The following is an 18,673-nucleotide window of genomic DNA, read 5'->3' on the forward strand; positions in this document are numbered from 1 at the left end:
GAAAGCAGCTATAAAAAATAGAAACATAATATATAATGAATGGAAGAAAGGGCAGATGATTGTTTTTAATATAAATCAGAAGCTCTAGGAATTATATAAAACTGATAAGGGAACAAAGGGACATAAGGAGAAATGGCCAGCAAAGTTAAGGCCAATAAGGAATTTTTAAAGTATCTTAGGAAAAAAAGGATCCTAACAATGGTATTAGTCCATTACTAGATGGAAAAGATAGAATTATCAATAATAATGCAAAAAAGGCAGACGTGTTCAATAAATATTTCTGTTCTGTATTTGGGGAAAAAACAAATGATGTAGTCACATCATATGATAACACTGTTTCCATTCCACTAGTGCCTGAGGAGGATGTTAAACAGCTGTGACTGCAGTTAGACATTTTAAAATCAGTACATCTGGATTACTTGGATCCAAGAGTTTTAAAAGAACTGTCTGAGGAGCTCGCTGGACTGTTAATGCTGATTTTCAATAAGTCTTGGAACACTGGGGAAGTTCCACAAGACTGGAAGAAAGCTCATGTTGTACTAATTTCTAAAAAGGATAAACAGGATGACCTGGTATTTATAGGCCTGTCAGTCTGACATTGATCCCAGGCAAAGTAATGGAGTGGCTGATATGAGACTCAATTAATAAAGAATTGAAGGAGGGTATATCATTAATGACTTTATGGAAAATAGATCCTGTCAAATTAACTTTGATATTTTTTGATGAGATTACAAGTTTGATTGATATGTGAGTGTGTTGATGAAGTATTTTTAGACTTCTATATGGCATTTGACGTGGTACCATGCTGAAATTTTGATTAAAAAAACTAGAATGATATAAAATTGACATGGCACACATTAAATGGATTAAAAACTGGCTGAACTGATAGCTCTCAAAATGTAATTGTAAATCATTGACTGGATGTGTTTCTAGTCGGGTCCCACCAGCTCTTGGCCCTATGCTATTTAACATTTTTATAAAGGCCCTGGAAGAAAATGTAAATTCATTACCGATAAAGTTAGCCGGTGACTTAAAAAAATGGGGAGTGGAAAATAATGAAGAGGACAGGTCACTGATACAGAGCGGTCTGGATCACTTGTTAAGCTGGTCACAAGCAAACAATCAGAGAATCATAGAAGATCAGGGTTGGAAGAGACCTCAGGAGGTCATCAAATCCAATCCCCTGCGCAAACCAGGACCAACACCAACTAAATCACATCAGCCAGGGCTTTGTCAAGCTCGACCTTAAAAACATCTCAGGAAGGAGATTCTACCATCTAGGTAACCCATTCGAGTGCTTCACCACCCTCCTAATGAAATAGTGTTTCCTAATATCCAACCTAAACCTCCCCCACTGCAACTTGAGACCATTGCTCCTTGTTCTGTCATCTGCTACCACTGAAAACAGTCTAGATCCATCCTCTTTGGAACCCCCTTTCAGGTAGCTGAAAGCTGCTATCAAATCCCCCCTCATTCTTCTCTTCTACAGACTGAATAATCCCAGTTCCCTCAGCCTCTCCTCATAAATCATGTGCTCCAGCCCCCTAATCATTTTTGTTGCCCTCCACTGGCCTCTTTCAATTTTTCCACATTCTTCTTGTAGTGTGGGGCTCAAAACTGGACACAGTACTTCAGATGAGGCCTCACCAATGCCGAATAGAGGGGGGAATGATCACGTCCGTCGATCTCCTGGCAATGCCCCTACTTATACAGCCCAAAATGCCATTGGCCTTCTTGACAACAAGGGCACACAGTTGACTCATATCCAATTTCTCGTCCACTGTAACCCCTTGGTCCTTTTCTGTGGAACAGGTGCCCAGCCAACCGGTCCCTAGTCTGTAGCAGTGCATGGGATTCTGTGAGTCCATTACTAGGTGGAAAAGGATGGTGATAAATTGGAGAGGGTTCAGAGAAGAGCCATGACCATGTTTAAGGGAGAAGGAAACACGAGAGCCATCTATTTAACTTAACGAAGAGAAGGTCAAAAGGCGACTTGATTACAGTCTATAACGAGGTGGCCAAACTCTGGCTTGCGAGCCACATGCGGCTGTTTTACCATTAAACTGATAAATGCAGGTTCAGATTGGCTGGCTGAAACCATTTGCAAATTTGGATCGACATCAGCAAAGTGTTTGGTCAAATAGCCAAAACACAAAGGCTGAAATGTGGGAACGGTTCATTTTGGCATTTCCAAAACAAAATATTTCACCTTTTAGTTTTGGAAAGATGTTTAATTTTGGAATTTCACTAAGTTTAATTTAATATTTTTAAAAGGCTAAAAACTCTTAAAAACTAAACTAAATGTGTGCTTCAGACTGAAATGAACTTTTTTCCCAACATTTTTCATTCTGCCAAAAACAAAAAATTGGCTTGGGTCGACCTGAGGGAAATTTTTAAAAATGTTTTGGTCCAGCTACCAAACTGAAAATCCATTATTGTCATAGCTCTAGCTAAAAACCTCTCTATCAAGCGGGCTGCCTCCTCCTCTGCCTCCTCCATCTCACCAGGGGGTCTTTTTTTAACAGTGGGTCTAGGCAAAGATGTGCAGAGCCTCTGGCCTCTTAAAAATCACAGGGCACTTTCAGAACAGCCTGATCTTCTCAGCTTTTCTCCCCTCCCTCCTGCACCCCACCCAACTGGCATCCTGCAGAATTTATCACCCAAGACACTTCTTTGCCATGGTCCCCCTCCCATCACGGTCAACCATATACGTTATGAAATCTGGGTTTGAGCTGGACTTCCTGTGGTCCTGGGGTGATGTGCTGATGCTTGAGTCCTCTCTCTGCTGTGTGGGGAAGGAGATGGGAGGAGAGAGTCTCTGAAACCAGTTGTGTGCTCCGTGCCGTAATGCACGCCCAGTGGTCCTTGTTTTGCGTGAGCTCACGTGGCATATGGCTGAGTGAGGGGAGGGGAGAGGTGTCTGGTGGCTGGGACAGCAAACGGAACATCAGCACTCCTGGGTTCTACTCTTGACTCGCTTGCTCTGAGCACGTCACTTGCCCCTCTGTGTGTCAGTCTCCACCTCTCTAAAGTAGGGACTGTCCTGCCAGCGGCACTGGGAGTGTCGAGCTGTGCTCGAAATCCACGTACGACAGCTGCTACAGAAGGACAAAATCTCCTTCGATGTCTGATGACTAACTACTTAGTTTAAGTGCTGCCTCATTTTACAGACGGGGACGTCAAGACAAAGCGAAGGGACTTGCCCAAGGCAGTGGCAGCCGGAGGAGTAGAACACAGATCTTCCACTGTCAGTCCTGTGTGCTTATCATATAGCAGCTGCTTCCTCAATAACATTGGAAATCCTGCTGGGACCCCAGGGTGGCCGTGCAGGGTGTGACTAAGACGTGCAATACGTTAGGGCCTAGTGACCGAACTAATCCCGTTTGGAAAGAAGCTGGGAGTGAACGTTCCTGCCCCTGGGACATGGACCACAGGCTGCGTCTCAGCAGCTTGTGTGGATGGAGGAATTGGGCGGTCTGGTCCCGCTCGGCTGGGTAACTGGGGTGATGCTGGCTCCTCTGGGCCAAGACTCAAACTCTGGTTTTTGGCTTTGCCACTTTGGCCACCTGGCCGGGCTGGTGAGCCAAGAGGTGTATTGGGCCTGAGAGTCATCACGGCTGGTCCTCTTCATCACATTTCCCACAGCTTCTGTGCAGATCCACTTAAATTTCATGCTTCACGGATTTACTTTCACTGAAGATAAAATAAAAAAAGAGCAAGTAAAAAATCACTTAGAAAAGTTAGATGCCTGCAAGTCACCAGGGCCTGATGAAATGCATCCTAGAATACTCAAGGAGTTAATAGAAGAGGTATCTGAGCCTCTAGCTATTATCTTTGGGAAATCATGGGAGACGGGGGATATTCCAGAAGACTGGAAGGGGGCAAATATAGTGCCCATCTATAAAAAGGGAAATAAAAACAACCCAGGAAACTACAGACCAGTTAGTTTAACTTCTGTGCCAGGGAAGATAATGGAGCAGGTAATTAAAGAAATCATCTGCAAACACTTGGAAGGTGGTAAGGTGATAGGGAATAGCCAGCATGGATTTGTAAAGAACAAATCGTGTCAAACTAATCTGATTGCATTCTTTGATAGGATAACGAGCCTTGTGGATAAGGGAGAAGCGGTGGATGTGATATACCTAGACTTTAGTAAGGCATTTGATACGGTCTCGCATGATATTCTTATAGATAAACTAGGAAAGTACAATTTAGATGGGGCTACTATAAGGTGGGTGCATAATTGGCTGAATAACCGTACTCAGAGAGTAGTTGTTAATGGCTCCCAATCCTGCTGGAAAGGTATAACAAGTGGGGTTCCGCAGGGGTCTGTTTTGGGACCGGTTCTGTTCAATATCTTCATCAACGATTTAGATGTTGGCATAGAAAGTACGCTTATTAAGTTTGCGGACGATACCAAACTGGGAGGGATTGCAACTGCTTTGGAGGACAGGGTCAATATTCAAAATGATCTGGACAAATTGGAGAAATGGTCTGAGGTAAACTGGATGAAGTTCAATAAAGATAAATGCAAAGTGCTCCACTTAGGAAGGAACAATCAGTTTCACACATACAGAATGGGAAGAGACTGTCTAGGAAGGAGTATGGCAGAAAGAGATCTAGGGGTCATAGTAGACCACAAGCTTAATATGAGTCAACAGTGTGATACTGTTGCAAAAAAAGCAAACGTGATTCTGGGATGCATTAACAGGTGTGTTGTAAACAAGACACGAGAAGTCATTCTTCCGCTTTACTCTGCGCTGGTCAGGCCTCAGCTGGAGTATTGTGTCCAGTTCTGGGCACCGCATTTCAAGAAAGATGTGGAGAAATTGGAGAGGGTCCAGAGAAGAGCAACAAGAATGATTAAAGGTTTTGAGAACATGACCTATGAAGGAAGGCTGAAGGAATTGGGTTTGTTTAGTTTGGAAAAGAGAAGACTGAGATGGGACATGATAGCAGTTTTCAGGTATCTAAAAGGGTGTCATCAGGAGGAGGGAGAAAACTAGTTCACCTTAGCCTCAAATGATAGAACAAGAAGCAATGGGCTTATACTGCAGCAAGGGAGATTTAGGTTGGACATTAGGAAAAAGTTTCTAACTGTCAGGGTAGTTAAACACTGGAATAGATTTCCTAGGGAAGTTGTGGAATCTCCATCTCTGGAGGTATTTAAGAGTAGGTTAGATAAATGTCTATTAGGGATGGTCTAGACAATATTTGGTCCTGCCATGAGGGCAGGGGACTGGACTTGATGACCTCTCGAGGTCCCTTCCAGTCCTAGAGTCTATGAATCTATGAACTCTGCGTGGTAGGCTGTCCTATCTGGTATTTTTTACACTTCGCATTTTAAAGATCGTGACTTTTTAAACAACTAATCTTTGGGATTCTGGAATTAGATTGTGTGCTCTGTGGCTGTAGTGTCCTGGATAGTGCTGGGCACATTACCAGACTTAACAGACAATTATTAACACCCATTCTGTAGTGGGGAGTGTTTGTTCTCACAATAGTCCTCTGGCTGGAATAGTTCACTTATCCCCTCGGCTGCTGGGGAAGGATAATCACACTTAGCACTTGTAGGAGGCTTTTCAGAAGTGCTCACCTCGTTCCACCAGTGCTCAATGGGAGGCAATGGTAGCCTAGTTAGACAAGTGGAGAGTGCTTTTAAAAAGCCCGCCCCTAGGACAGGAGTCATCTGCAGCGTTCTGGGGTGAAATCTTGGCTCTGTCACAGTCATTGCCAGTGACTTCGTTGGAGCCAGGATTTCACCCCAAATGTTCTGCAAAGATGGATAAGCGTCACTATCCCCATTTTTACAGATCAGAAACTGAGGCCCGGAGTGGTGAAGACCAAGGTCCCACAGCAGGTCGGTGGCAGAACTGGGAATAGAGTCCAGCTCTCCTAACTCTCATTGTCCTATCCTGGACCATTGTGACCCACTCACCATTGAAGTTTGAGGCACTGGTGATTGTTGTCTCACTACTGAGTATTTCTGTTGTGGTTGTGCCAGTCAGGAGTCAGGGCCCCAGTGTGCTAGGTGCTGTACACACCTATCATGAAAAGACAGCTGTGTTTGCAAAGTGCTTTGAGAATCTGCAAAGTGGTGTCTCGGGCTGGATTTGTGATTTATTTTGTGCCAGTTTAACTCTCTTCCATATTTTAGCCACATCCAGTCTCTCTGCAGCTGGGCCTTCTTTCTCTCCGGCTCCCCTCCCAGCCGACATCACCATCTCTCCTCCCAGTTCTATACAAAAGGATTATTTCAAGGAAGACCTGTCTTGGCAGCCGCACCAGAAATCTGGTCTGTAGGAGTGACCAACTTTGCTGTTTTGAAGGACAGGTTATGGCACCATGCCAGGATATTGCTACCATTCCGCTTGCCAAGAGTTTTCAGATGAAGAGCAAGACTCATTGAAGACAAGATGAATTACTTTTCTTACTGCCGCTGATTTATCTAGCTGCGATAACAAACACCCTGCAGATATAACATAAATCTGGTGGGCCAGATAGGACTGCCTTTCAGGGCAAACTCTTTCGTGTAAAGCTGTAATTAGTCCCTGGTGCTTAGCCCAGTTTTGACCCTACGTGGTGCTGTTCCTAGGCCTGTGTCTTGTTACAGCTTGTTTATATGCTGTGCAGCAGGCTGGGGATGAGGTTTTGGACTGGGGCTCTGTATTTTGAAGTCACTGATGGTGGCTGAGCTTGTGTGGAGTTGACAGCATGAGGTCTGGCCTCCACTCTTTAGCCCTCTCTGAGTGGGGAGGGAGGACAAGTGTGGTGGGTTTGGGTTTCACAATCCCTCCTTGGTTAGAGGGTTTGGATCTGCCTCCCATTTCCTCTTGACTGTCCCTAGCATGGGCTGTAATACTGACATGGCTCAGTGGAGATCAAACCCAGCACCTCTTACCCTTAGCGCGTGAGCCACTAAGAGGCCTCTGTGTTAGCCACGGCCGTGTGCTCCTCGCTCTCTTGTTGGCCTAGCCGCCTCTAGAGGAGGACAGAGGACCCCCCCGAGCAGGCCTGGCTTATGGGGAACTAGAATCAGTGCAGCTGGCAATCGCTCAGCTCCAGTCAGCTGCTGTGGTCTGTCACAAACTGACGATCAGACTGAAAAGGAAGAGGCCCTGTCGCCTTGCTCTGCTCTGCCCACGCAATGGCTGCATCCGTCTTGGCTCTCCCCATGGCTACTTCAGTTGTCGGGAAGGGCTGTCTAGTTCCCGCATTTCATCTGTTCCCACACGGGGGTCATCTCCCCGCGTTTGCATTTTTAAGGGGGGTGGAGCTCCACCCAGCAATTTCTGGAAGGATTTTCCCGTTCACCACTGAATAAAGTGGGGAATCCTGGGCTTGGGAATGGCAGGGAGGCCTGATGGGTTGACGGCTGCCATTGCTCTTCAGCTCCACCCAGCTCCATCTCAGAGCAACAGAGCTGCCGCTGGGCCTGGAAGGTGCTAGGTGCACCTTTGCCGGCCTGCTAGAGGTTGTGCCAATATCCCTTCAAAACCGAGCGTGTGTGGATGTTGCATAGTAGCAGAAGAAGGGGTGGGGGCTGGGGAGGCATGAAGAGAATCTTTCTCATTTTAAACACTCTTGAATGAAGTCAGCCAAGCTCTGTCTGTTGCCATGGATGACGTTTATTAATGTAGTGCTAGGGGACCCACCAAGCGCAGGACCCCCTTGTGCTAGGGCCTGTCCATATATAGTAGCAGCCAGTGTCTACAGGGCATTGTTCCATATTGTGAGTCCTTTCCCATCGTTCTCTTCCACCTTGAAGGGGATGAGTTAGAAGAATGAGATCCCAGGGACAAACCTGACAGGGGTCGTCTGTGTCAGAATCAGAGCAGTGAGTTGCACCAGCGTTGAGAAGCAGAGTTTGAGGTTTAGGGTGGAGATCCAGCCGGCTGTGAGCAGAGCACAATACCGGCTTGGAGATGAACCCCAGCAGGTCTGAGTGCTGAGATTTCTGAAGCATGTATGTTCCGGTGACATCGCAAGGAACAGTAACAGGAGCTACCCCATGCTAGGCACCGTCCGGGCACACAGTAGCAGTGTGTATAGGGCATCGTTCTGTATTGTGAGTCCGTTTCAGTAGTTCTCTTCCACTTCTTGAAGATGTGTTAGAAGAAGGAGACTCCAGGGACAAAGGGCGTGGCTGCTCCTTCCTCCTCTGAAGTGCAGTCAGACTGCAAAGGCTAATCATGGGGGCTTCATGCTTTGTGCCGTTCAGTGATGGTAAGAGTTACCAATGCCCTGAGTCACAGACGGAGGTTGGCAAAGCCAGACAGCTGCTGGAGACATAGTGGGGGTGCTCTGCAAATGTTTTGTGGCCCAAAGCAGCAGACTCTGATCCAGTGTGGGCAGAGCCCCAGCATCTGTCAAAGACAGAGACCCTATTACTTCCCCTGTTTCAAAATGGTCACATATTTTGTCAGTCTATTGCAGCCCGTAATATTTTGTATTTTCTCTCTTTTTCAGGGCTTTTACATCTTCCTGGTCTATGCAATCTATAACAGTGAGGTAAGAGGAAGCTCTCATGGGTTTTGATCCATATTCGGAACAGTCATATATTAGAAATGAAACCGGTAACCAGAATCTTAGCAAATGCAAAGGTTGATATTCTGTCCTGGCCCTTGGCTCCCATGACAGCTGTTGCTTTTGCCCCCTTGACTTGTTTGGAGGATGTTGTGGTTTTATCAGAACAGCACTGGCCCTGTCTCACAACCCTGCTCAACTTTCAGGTGAGGAACGCCATACAGAGGATGAAGGAGAAGAAGAAAGCTCTCTCGTTCACAGTAAGTATGAGGCAGAGATGCTGCTCCGGTTTCATTAAACACAAGCTGGTTTCAGAGGATGTTTTTTAGAACGGTGGATTTCTGGGAAACCCAGTTTGTGTCCCCTCCCTCAAATCTACAGCATAACATCCACTTGGCATCCCTCACTACCAGCCGGGGTTATCAACCCCCTCTGATAGCCATGTATCCTATAGGGCATTCTGATTTCTTCTTCTCAGCCCTCCATAGCCTCTCCGGGGACTTCAGTCTAAACACCCTCAGACTAAACTCTAAAGAAAGGCCCAAACGTTGAAATTTCCCATCATGCCTCAGCTGTGGATTGCTGTGTATGTGAGTGAGGTGGGTGTGGACCCATTTTTGATCCACAAAACAGGGCAGTTTGTAGGATGTGACTGACTCCAAGGCCAGGCAAAAGGCCTCTCTCCTTGTTCTGATTGATGTGAGACCTTGATCTTTAAAACCCGGGGTTATCACATTCCACCGTGCCCCTTTAAATCCAGGTTTGTAGCCATAGTCTGCCCTGTGCAATACATTTGGGCTCTCCCTGATGTCCTGGGAATGCATTGTCGGACAAAACTTGGCCCTGGGAATGTCTTTTGAATGGACCTGGCATATTCAGGAACATGGAGTCGGGGGACGTCATTTCCGGCGCTAGGGAGGGTGGAGGAAGACGTGCCACTGGTTCTGCAGTTTGGGCAGTTGTGGCAGATCTGCCTGGAGAATCCACACAGACTGAAGAGTGGCCTTATTGGCAAAGAGGTGATAGTTAAGAAAACAGCTGCAGCAGATTTTTAAAATGATGCACGGTATCAAAATCCTTTAAAGGCAGACAGGTCGTGGATTCCTGAGGGCTCTGTCCTGCTTCTCTGTCGTTGCAGAACTGTTCTCATCCCATCAATTATCTGTCAAGTCCAAGAAATACAACTTCCTGGGAGACTAAGCTGAGTCCTTCTGCGGCCGAGAGCGCCGTGTCCTGCCCTGTGCAGAAAGATCCCCCACTGAAGAACATTACCAACAAAGGTAAAGAGCCCCTTCTGGGACCTCAGCTTTGTATTCAGGTTGTATTCTGTGCTGCTGGTACAGGGGGAGGTAGGCTGACCTTTCGGGAGGGGTCCAATTTTCATGCAGTTTCATCCCTTGCATAGTTTTGAACCCTCTTAAACACCACAGAGTTGGAAAGTTTGACCCGGTTATGAAGTTCCCAAAGGTGACTGTAGCGCATGAGTGCCAACGTCAGGGCAGGCTGTTCCAAACCAGGGCGTACACCCTAATGGGCTGGGAGGGCTAGACTTAGATTTCACTAGCCGACTGCACCAGGTGCAAACCCCCCAGGCACTTGAACAGCCTTAACATGGAGTCACAGACTGTCCCCTCGAGTGCTCTGCTCTGTCTTACCCTCCAGGTGACACGAGTGTCTCTCTGTGATTGATGGCCCCAAACACTTGAGGATCACAGCAATATTCAGGTTACTCCCAATCCCAAAGGACCAGTCGCTTACCCCAGGTCAATTGTGCTTTAGGGCCCACACCAAAAACAATGCTTGTAGGTGATCCTATGGTGAACTATATGAAGATCTATTAAATAGGAAAAGGAAAACGGAGAGTTATTTATAAGGTTAAAGCAAGTGAATATAGACCATGAATGATTTACAGCCTTAGGTTTCACAGAATCATAGCAGATCAGGAGGTCATCTACTCCAGCCCCCTGCTCAAAGCAGGACCAATCCCCAGACAGATTTAGGCCCCAGATCCCTAAATGGCCCCCTCAAGGATTGAACTCAGAACCCTAGGTTTAGCAGGCTAATGCTCAAACCACTGAGCTATCCCTCCTCCCATATAGAAGGTAATATAGGCTTCTATAATCAGCAAGCTCTATTTGACCTTCACTAACCCAGGCTAAACAGCTGGGGATCTCTTGCTTATGTCTAGAAACACCTTGCTCCCCCTAGAGTCCAAGCAACAGAGACAGGATGGCTGGGGGGCAGGTGGGGCAATTTGCCCCAGGCCCTGCAGGGCCCCCCACGAGAGTTTTTTGGGGACCCTGAAGCAGGGTCCTTCACTCGCTCCTGGGGCCCTGGAAAACTCTCGCGTGGCCCAGGCCCCCAGAGCTTCTTCCGCTCCGGGTCTTTGACGGTAATTTGGCGGCGGGGGGGTCCTTCTGCACCGGGACCCGCTGCCGAAGTGCCCAGGACCCGCTGCCGAAGAGCTGGGTCTTCGGCGGTAATTTGACGGCAGGTCTCGGAGCGGAAGGACCCCCTGCTGCCAAATTACCGCTGAAGCGGGGGCCCCCCTCTGCCGAGGACCCCAGACCCCCTGAATCCTCTGGGCAGCCCTGAGCAGAGAGATCCTTAACTCCTTTTGTTTGAGGTTTTTAATCCTCCTGCCATGTTCTCTGAGCTGCAAACTCAGGAGTTCACTTTCATGATTCATCTTCACAGATGAACAACAAGGATGTGTCTACATATAAACAATTTACAGTGGCACCACTGTGCCACTGTAGGGCTTCAGTGAAGACGGGTGGGGTTCTCCCATCTCCTGGAGAAGCGGTAGCTAGGTTAACAGGAGAATTCTCTGATCAACATAGCACTGTCTACATTGGGGGTTAAGTTGGTGTAATTGCGTCGCTCAAGGGTGTGGATTTTTACACTCCTGAGTAATGCCATTATACCAACCTGCTTTCCCACTGTAGACCAGGCCTAAGAGTCTTTAGCCCTTTTGTTGACATTTTCTCGATCTTGATGTAGGGAGTTTCCACTTGTAAAATCCACCCAGAGCCCGTCTGCTCTCAATGTGTCCCCTCTTTGTGGGGCAGGGGCATAGCAGTTCCTGCTCTTTGCACTGATTATGGTCCCTCTCCTGCATGGCCATTCATACAGTCACAGAACCTTACAATACGGAGCACAGATGTTAGAAGTAAGATTGATGCAGGGAGCAGCTCACAAGCATTCAACAGACTCTAAACACTAACCACTTTATCACTCTAATACCTCATCTATCAATATTAACTGCACCCATCAGTGTCCATTTCAGACATGGGCACCTTAGCGTGAGCTGGCACCTGGCCTACCAGTATCACAGTGGACATGAATGTTATTAGGTTTGTGTTCCTTGGAGTGAGAGAGAAACTCTGATGAAAATATCAATGCAGCATGAGGGGCTGACTGGTTCCCAAAGAAGACAGCGGTAGAAGGCTGATTGATTTCAGTGGGATCAGTCCTTGTAGCGTATATGGGTCATCTGTGCATTCGAGGTGAGCGGATGTGGGGAATCCTCAATCCAGGAGTCACCTGAGCTGTTTTGCCAGCTAGGGTGGAAAACGTTTTCGGTGTCTCCATCCCCAGTGCCTGGGGGTGAGGGGGGAGTTGAGGGGCACAGCAGCATGGTGCTCCTGAAAGTTGGTGCCCAGGGCTTCTGCCATGTTCACCTGCCCCTGCGTTGCCCTGAACAGCATGGCCTTCCCTCTAGGCAGAGAAGCATGTTGGTACTTTAACATCGATTTACATGGGAGAGGGGGCAGGAAATTGATGTTAAACTAGAGAGAGAGAAGTTCACACACTCCAACGGATTGGCAGCTCTGAAAACTAGCTTGCAATTCTTCAGACAGCCCAGCTGGGCCCTTTACTTCCTTGGGAGACACTTTGGGGGAATAAATGATAAAGCCCTTTGAAAGAAATGCACATTTCCATTCTTCAGGCGTATCCACATTCATTGTCTCACTTCACATTTTAGGAAACTTTGGTGCTAAAATTCCTATGGGGATTTCCTCAATGATGTCACCAGAGAGACCGGTACGTAATGTCTTGAGTTGGTGTCCACCTTTCATATGCAGAAAGATGCGTAGATGGGAGTGTTGTGTAGTGGATATAGCAAAGGGCTAGGACTCAGGACTTGTGGGTTCTATTCCCAGCTCTGTCACATGTCTTTTCTTGTCCTGGGTGAATCACTTCCTTGTCTGTGGCTCAGCTGCCACTTTGGTAAGATGGGGTTCATATCAGTCACCTCCCTCTGGGGGGAGTTGGGAAGGTTCATTAGGGTGGTAGCGGACTTTGTGAGCCATGTTGGGAGCACTGTATGTACGTGCCTCCTCCTAAGCATTGATTAGGTTGGGAAGCTGCAGGAATTTACCCCAGTAAAAGGACCCTATAATGAAGTATCTGAAGGCTTCAAATCACTGACCTATGGAGGGTGGTGCAGCAGGTGTGACAAACAAATAATGGGGTGAAATTATGATAAGAATCCAGCCTTTTAGACTGAACAGTTTCTTGACAGGAAGTTGGCCAAGGGAAAGGGGTGGAAACCCTGTGGTTCAGGGCATCCCAAACTAGGCTGGACAAAAGGCCCTACAAACGTACAGAATAGAACAGTCCTGCACTGTCTGCTGGGAGTCACACCAAACAGCCTAATGGCTTCATGTCTAGGATTCTCAGACAGCCCCAGGAGGGTGCCTCAGGCGAGGGTGAGCTGTGGACTCAGACTGGGGAGGGGGGAATCTCACTCCATGGCATACACGGGCTCATGCAGCCCCTTTACAGACATCGCCATCCTTCATGGTGATGTGCTCGCTCTGCTCGAAAGCAATCAGTGCACCTGCCGCCCGTGCAAAGGAGTAAGGAGGCATCTGTCTATCCCTGCCCTTGGAAGATAAATAGTAGAAAGAGAATCAACTATCTGTGCATTTGGGGGATGTCCAGCTCCTGGATATAAAGGGCCTCTATGCTGTTAGACCCATATGTGCTAACTCCTGGACTGCAGAGGGGAGGGAGAGATGGGGGTTGGTTTGACACATGAGTGGTGGGGGAGTCTCTCTGCTGCATGTTGATTCCTAGTTTTGTTGGTAACATTCGTGGTCTCTTTTCTCCATTCTGTATCAGATGAGAATCAACTCCCAGGCCTGTTTATAACAGGGGCATCCATAAAAGTACAAATGGAACTGAGCAATCAGAATGCCAAGACAGAAATGAGGTCATGGCTATGAGCCTCCCCAAAATGAAGCACATTAGAAAAGGGCTTGTGGTGTGTTTCAACATCCAAGTTACATTTTATGCAAATGGGGTATTGTTCAGTTGGCCCATTTTATTCCCCAGGCAGCAGCTAATCTTCTACTAAGTTCAACAAGACATGCTGTAAAGTGGAGAATAATTTAAATCTGACTACTCTGACACCACTTCCATTCCCACCACTGAAATGATCATGCAGCATTCTGTGCACTTGACATAGAAGTTAACTGTAGTTTCCGCAGAAAAAAACATAATGCTACTTTCACGTGAGGAATTTACCAAAGGGTCTAGACAGACACCAAAATTTCCCTCTCTCTCTCTCCTTTATTGCTTTTAAAGTGCTATCTTCTTTATCTCACAGATAACATTCTGTTCCATTTCAAGGCAACTTAGTAAAACCAGTATTTATTGTCTCTCATGGTTTATTTTTGTTTAATGTTGCTATTCTTCCGGGTGCTAAATACCTGGCAGGTTTTCCAATAGGTGCTTTTCTGACCCAGGCAGGTGCTGACTCTGGAAATTAGAACCATTGCTAAGCTACTTGGCACAAAATATGAGACGTAGGCTAAAGAGATTAACCAGGAGGCTTGAGTTTTCTAATGCGCAGGGCATTAATAGAGGAGCCTGTAGATTTCCTAAATGCCAAGGCCGCAGCACTTCCTAGCTGGTAGACTAGGGGCAAAGAGAATTCGCTTGAGTCCAGGCTGGGGTCACTCACAGCTTCTCTTTTTGTTTGTTACTTAAATATTTTTATTTAAAATGTTTTATTTTTCCTTTTCTAAACAATACAAATTCAACAACAATCAAAATACAAAATTCCCTGGTACCCAAGGAGCCAGTGTGGGAGGAAACACGACTGAGCCAGTTTTTGTTTAAATATTTGTTTGTCTTCACAAGTGACTTTTTTGCAACTCTTTCATGTTCTCTCTTCATGAACATTTGAGCTCCACAAGTGAACGCTCAGGAAACGTGAATTTTGAAGCTGATATGTTCATTGTAAGCGTGTTTTGAATGTAAGATTTGTGCATTGTTGCAGCTTGTGCTATATGTGTCAATGCAGCTTGCAGCTGACTGACTAGAGCCTGCGGTGCAGGTTAGTTACATGAGTCACTGGTATCATTTCAGCTCCCCGACTGAATTCCTTATATAAGTGACAGCGTGAGCTGTGAATTCAGAATAATATCGTTGAACGTAGCCTCGTTCTGATTAAGAAGCTATTTTTTACAATAAGTCTGAAAACACTTAAAATGATGAAATGCTGTGCTCCGTTAGGTGCAAACATCAGAGTGCGTGTCACTGCATTTCATCCATGTATTACTTGATGCATTTTTTGGTGAAAGGTTTTGGGGATTTGGCACCTCCCAATGTGTCACACACACCCCAGCCTCATGGTGCTGGTTCACTGTGCCCCTTGTTGTGTGGACTGTGCAGACGCTGCAGCTGAACAGGAGTCACTGCCGTTCACTGAGCAGGGCAGCCAGGACAGGTCCTCATTGGAAGTGAAAATGATGATGTTAAGATGAAGAACAGTAGAACCTAGAGCAGTGGTTCCCAAACTTAAACAGCCTGTAAAACCCTTTCACCGAAATGTCAAGTCTTGCGACCCCCTCCTAAAAATGAATATTTCCAGGGATTTTCTCCTTTACCTGAGTATAAATTATAAAAGCAGTGATCTTGGAAATATAAAATTTGTTTTTATTACATGCTTACTACACACTATTTATTATTCATTGTTATTTATCATTACAGTATTTTTATTACATTATGAAAACGAAACACTCTTCCAAGATCTCTCTTTCATAGCTTGCATCACTTTGAACAAACCTCTTATAAGACAAAGCTCCTAGGTTTCATCAAGGAGTATCAGATGTGAAACAGCATGAAGGTATTTAAGAAGCCAACTCAAAGAGTTCCTCCTGCACAAGCATTCAGGTCTTGAGCAGTCCAGGCAAACAACACGTTACAACAAAGCTTAAACTTGTTCTTCATCATAATTTAAAAAACAGCAAAAAGTATCCACCTCGTTTTCCATTTCTTATAAGGAGTCTTGAAGTGTAAATCTCCTCAGTGTGATAGATATGCTTGCTTTGATCTGCTTAGCTCATGGAAGTCCAGGGGCCCTGTGCCAGAGTTCCTAGGGACAGCTCTGTCCACCATTAGGGAATTTTTTCCCGAGAACCCCCTGCAACATTTCACACACCCCAGTTTGAGAACCACTGACCTAGAGGATGAGGATGATACTGTTTTTCTTCAAAAGAGATCAGGTTGGCCTCGTGTTTTGTATCAAGATATCTGAATGTGAATCCTTCCCACCCTTGTCAGCAGCGCTTAGGGGACAGAAACAGCTCTACCATTCCTGTCTAAAGTTTATCATTTAAACAAGCCTTGTGATTTTTTAAGTCAATCTTGTGGTTGTTTGGAGCCTGCCTAATCTGTGAATGCATGGAGCTGGGGATGCTGGGAAACCATTGCCAGGATTAGGCCTGAAATTAGTAAATATTTTGTGGAAGAGAGGGTGGAGGAGGTGACCTCAAGGTGCCTTATGGTGCAGGTCTTTACTAGGGCCTGCCTAGGTCCCATGGCTGGCTCTGGGGGGCCCTATGCTCCATCCAGTGCAGTGAGAGATGGAAAAGCTGGCTTGGGTTAGCCAGTCCGGTCCCCTCTTGTGTTGGATTGTTCTGTATGTCCTAACACTGTGCCCCATCTGCTGCATTGCCCCAGGCAAGGACGGGAGCCCCACTTTCAGTGAAGTGTGCTGCCAGGGCAGGTCTCTTATGCCACAGGCCCACTTTTGGGGGGCTCTCCCTAAGAACGCATGCTGGGCACTGGGGAGAATGCCCAGCTGGCACCAGTGGGTGAGTTCACCAAAGCTCCGTGAACACGAGGGGCAGGGCAGTTCCCCACCCTGTGAAGCAGCAGAGCTGCAGGGAGCGATGGGAAAGGAGAGTGCATGCGGCAAAGCACTTCTTGGCTGCATTGGTGGCAGGAAAAAAGCCCTGCTCTGACATGGGGAATGTGGCTGTGAACAGATCTGGGCTCCCTGGGGCTTGGAAACTCCCTCCCTGAGCAAATCCCAATTAACGAGTGTTCTCCCCTCTTTCAGGCTGTAGAGCTGACAGCGTTCAAATCCTCAGGTAACGTCTCCTTCCCTCATTTCCGCTTCTCTTTGTGCTTGGGATACTGTCTTGATGAGTGTATTAAAAATCATATTGCACCGCTGTGTCTGCACTGAGGAGGGCTGGTCGCAGAAAGGGGGGATCCATGCACACAGGCAGAAATGTTCTCCTTGTTCTGTTTTTAATTTCAAAATACGGTGTTTTGTTGAGATTGCAGCATTCAAACAATCTCAGCTCAGGTGTTTCTTGAAATACTGGGGGCGCAGGGAAATATTGGAACTGGAAAAAGTTCTGAACAGGGCAACAAAAATGATTAGGGGCATGGAACGGCTTCCGTATGAGGGGAAATTAACAATACTGGGACTTTTCAGCTTGGAAAAGAGATGACTAGGGGGATATGATTGAGGTCTGTAAAATCATGACTGATGTGGAGGAAGTAAATAAGGAAGTGTTATTTACTCCTCCTCCTAACACAGGAACTAGGAGTCACCAAATGAAATTAATAGGCAGCAGATTTAAAACAAACAAAAGGAAGTATTTCTTCACACAACACATAGTCAACCTGTGGAACTCCTTGCCAGAGGATGTTGTGAAGGCCAAGACCGTAACAGGTTTCAAAAAAGAACTAGATAAGTTGATGGAGGACAGGTCGATCAATGGTTGTTAGCCAGGATGGGCAGGGATGGTGTCCCTAGCCTCTGTTGGGAAGCTGGGAATGAGCGACAGGAGATGGATCCCTTGATGATTCCCTGTTCTGTTCATTCCCTCTGGGGTACCTGGCACTGGCCACTGTCAGAGACAGGACACTGGACTGACCCAGTATGGCCGCTTTTATGTTTGTATGTCCACAGAGCACCATATGGCCCAGCCTCAATTAAATGCCACATTTCAGACTGACCTGGCTCTCAGCTAGGAGACTCCCTTGCTCCACAAGCAGGGCTAGTGCCGAGGATGTGATGTTAGCTACCCTTGCCCATAGGCGCTGACTTCTGCTGGCGCCGGTGGGTGCTTGACCCCCCTCTGCCCACAGCCCCTCCCCAAATCCCCAGCCCCGCCTCCTCCCCTGAGCGCACCACGTTCTGGGTCCTCCCCTCTCCCTCCCAGAACTTGTTATGCCACGAAACAGCTGTTTTGCGGCAGCAAGTGCTGGGAGGTAGGCAGAGAAGTGGGGACACGGTGTGCTCAGAGGAGGAGATCAGGTGGGGAGAGGAGCTTGGCTGCCAGTGGGTGCAAAGCACCCACCAAATTTTCCCCGTGGGTACTCCAGCCCCAGAGCACCCACAGAATCAGCACCTATGCCCTCGCCCCATCCTGGGCCTCTTTGCATGCACAGCACCATATCTCTCAGCAGTTCATCACATTGGGTCTCCCTTGCATCCTGTTTCACAGCTCACTGCTCCGCAAATCCCACCATGCCCTGCGCATACCTGCTGTACTCGAGACACGCAGAGCCATGCCGTGCTAAGAGCCGTCTTGTGTGCCCTGCCCCCACGGCCGTCCCTAGCTATTCTGGGGCCCTACGCAGCCCCACCCCCATGGGGGGGCAGGGCTGGCTTGAGGGGCAGGCGGAATCGCCTCCCCAGCACTCACTGGTGGCGCGGCTGGGGCTGGGTCATTGCACTTCCCGCTGCCCGTGAGTGCGGGCTGGGCCCTGCTGCACTCCTCAGCAGGGTGAGGGCGGGGCTGGGATGGGGCAGGGGCAGAGCAGGGCTGGGAAGAGGTGGGGCTGGAGCAGCACGCAGCTGCGCAGGGCACCAGGCAATACAGTGCCCCAA

The 18,673-nt window shown here is 47.4% G+C and overlaps 1 protein-coding gene across 8 annotated transcripts in view; it reads left to right on the plus strand.

Annotated features, from left to right (window-relative positions):
* Positions 1-18,673, plus strand: part of ADGRD2 (adhesion G protein-coupled receptor D2) — a 95,665-nt gene that overhangs the window by 65,462 nt on the left and 11,530 nt on the right. For all 8 annotated transcript variants that reach the window (XM_030535621.1, XM_030535622.1, XM_030535623.1 and 5 more), the window contains 5 exons: positions 8,470-8,511; positions 8,733-8,786; positions 9,665-9,806; positions 12,515-12,573; positions 16,886-16,916. In XM_030535621.1, the coding sequence (XP_030391481.1) occupies positions 8,470-8,511; positions 8,733-8,786; positions 9,665-9,806; positions 12,515-12,573; positions 16,886-16,916 (328 nt within the window). The remainder of the gene's footprint in view (positions 1-8,469; positions 8,512-8,732; positions 8,787-9,664; positions 9,807-12,514; positions 12,574-16,885; positions 16,917-18,673) is intronic.

Source organism: Gopherus evgoodei, chromosome 16 (assembly GCF_007399415.2).
Source record: "Gopherus evgoodei ecotype Sinaloan lineage chromosome 16, rGopEvg1_v1.p, whole genome shotgun sequence".
NCBI lineage: Eukaryota > Metazoa > Chordata > Testudines > Testudinidae > Gopherus > Gopherus evgoodei.